At 42.2% G+C, this 1,952-nt stretch overlaps 1 protein-coding gene across 3 annotated transcripts in view; it reads left to right on the plus strand.

Moving 5' to 3' along the window:
• The window catches only part of stk38a (serine/threonine kinase 38a), a 17,742-nt gene that overhangs the window by 3,729 nt on the left and 12,061 nt on the right, over positions 1 to 1,952 (plus strand). For all 3 annotated transcript variants that reach the window (XM_034875840.1, XM_034875841.1, XM_034875842.1), the window contains exons 2-3: positions 314 to 451; positions 1,684 to 1,735. In XM_034875840.1, coding sequence (XP_034731731.1) covers positions 321 to 451; positions 1,684 to 1,735 — 183 coding nt within the window. In that variant the 5' untranslated portion in view covers positions 314 to 320. The remainder of the gene's footprint in view (positions 1 to 313; positions 452 to 1,683; positions 1,736 to 1,952) is intronic.

Raw genomic sequence — 1,952 nt, forward strand, 5'->3', positions numbered from 1 at the left:
TTACTTACCTACCTACCTACCTACCTACTTACTTGCTTACTTACCTACCTACCTACTGACTTACTTACCTACCTACCTACCTACCTACTGACTTACCTACCTACCTACCTACCTACTGACTTACCTACCTACCTACCTACCTACTTACTTACTTACTTACTTACCTACCTACCTACTGACTTACTTACTTACCTACCTACCTACCTACAACGTTTTCCATTGTTTTGTTCCTTTTCGTTAACGTTGCCGTGGACGCGCTCCGTTCTCGCGGCTAACTTTACCCGCGGCTAACTTTACCCGCGTGTCTTTCCAGGTAAAGCATGGCGATGACTGGCCCGAGCTCGTGCTCCTCCATGAGCAACCACACCAAGGAGCGGGTCACCATGGCCAAGGTGACCCTGGAGAACTTCTACAGCAACCTCATCGCCCAGCACGAAGAGAGAGAGATGAGGTAAGTGTCACATCTATACGAGTCCTTCTGTGGTTTTCCTTTTGCAGGTGGTTTGCTCTGCACATCCCGATCTTGTGATTCCATAAAACATTCAACATCTTAATTATTCACAGGGAAACAGATACAGCTGTTCTGCTTTTGCTTATAAGCTGATACACAAGCACACACACACAGATTTACAGTTGTGTTTAAAATGATAGCAGTCCAACTTCACTCACCACATACACCATATGTTTTGGTAGAAGTGATATTTCTACATGGTAAATACTTTACTAGGAAGTGTTGTAGAGTCATAGAAAACCAACAGTCATGACAGGCATGCTGCTCATTCTGTGTAATTGAATCTGTAATTGATTATACCGCTTTCTGCTTGTTTCTTTAGGCTAACTAGCCAGGCTAGTAGCAGCTTTCTACAGGGTGACATGGCCGTTAGACGTTGTGATTATGTTGCATTAATCAGGTGATTTAGTTCGTATTTGCAGCGAAGATAACTCTGAGTAAGAAACTCTAACTACTGTAGCTTCATTGAATATTTGTAATTGAATGTGCGGTGTTCCCAATGCATTGATATCATAGATTTAAAAGCAATTATAAATGGTTTTGAGCATTATTCACTTTTTTAAACATACCGTTATTATTCTAAACACAACTGTACAAACTGTGTGTCTAAATTAGGTTGAGGCAAGACCACTTCCTGTTGTAACAGCCTATCCTTGTACTGGGTGATTTAGTCAGGAGGCTGCGTGATTTCCTTTTTTTTTTTTTTAAACAGACTTCTCTCTTCTGATGACGATTATGATTATAGTTCTCAGAGGTACAATTGAGGGCAAGCCGTCATTTTCAGTGTAGCCGAGATTACACAAAAGAACCACACAACAAAATGTAGATCACAATACACCAACAGGGCAAAACGTATGACTGGAATAGAAACAAGGACACGCAACTCACCAAATCAGTTATGTAAAATGAATGATGTGAGCATCCGATGGACAATAACTCTGCAAACAGCAGCGTCAGCCACGCGCTGGAAGCTCCAGCTGATGATAATACATCACAGCAGACGTTGCAGTGTACAATTACAGGAATGTCTGTAGTAATGTCCGACATATTTGAGGATTCTGGGACTATGTTAATATCCTAAAAGGTCTGAACAGCGATAACTGATATGATGGGGTTTGTATTCTCTTCATTGTGGCTAAAATATGGTGGTAAAGGTTATATTGTCTCTCCAGGCAGCAGAAGCTGGAGAAAGTGATGGACCAGGAGGGCTTGGCAGATGAAGAGGTGAGTGACACACACACACACACACACACACGCACACACACACACAAACACACGTGCAGCATGCTTTGTAGCAGTGTGGGAGAATTGACCTGAAGTTGTCCTCAGTCCCTGTTTATAATGCAGGAGTTTTAGATCAAGACTAGCTACAGTGGTGTGAAAAAGTGTTTGCCCCCTTCCTCATTTCCTGTTCCTTTGCATGTTTGTCACACTTAAGTGT

This window comes from Etheostoma cragini, chromosome 7, assembly GCF_013103735.1.
Source record: "Etheostoma cragini isolate CJK2018 chromosome 7, CSU_Ecrag_1.0, whole genome shotgun sequence".
Taxonomy (NCBI): Eukaryota; Metazoa; Chordata; class Actinopteri; order Perciformes; family Percidae; genus Etheostoma; species Etheostoma cragini.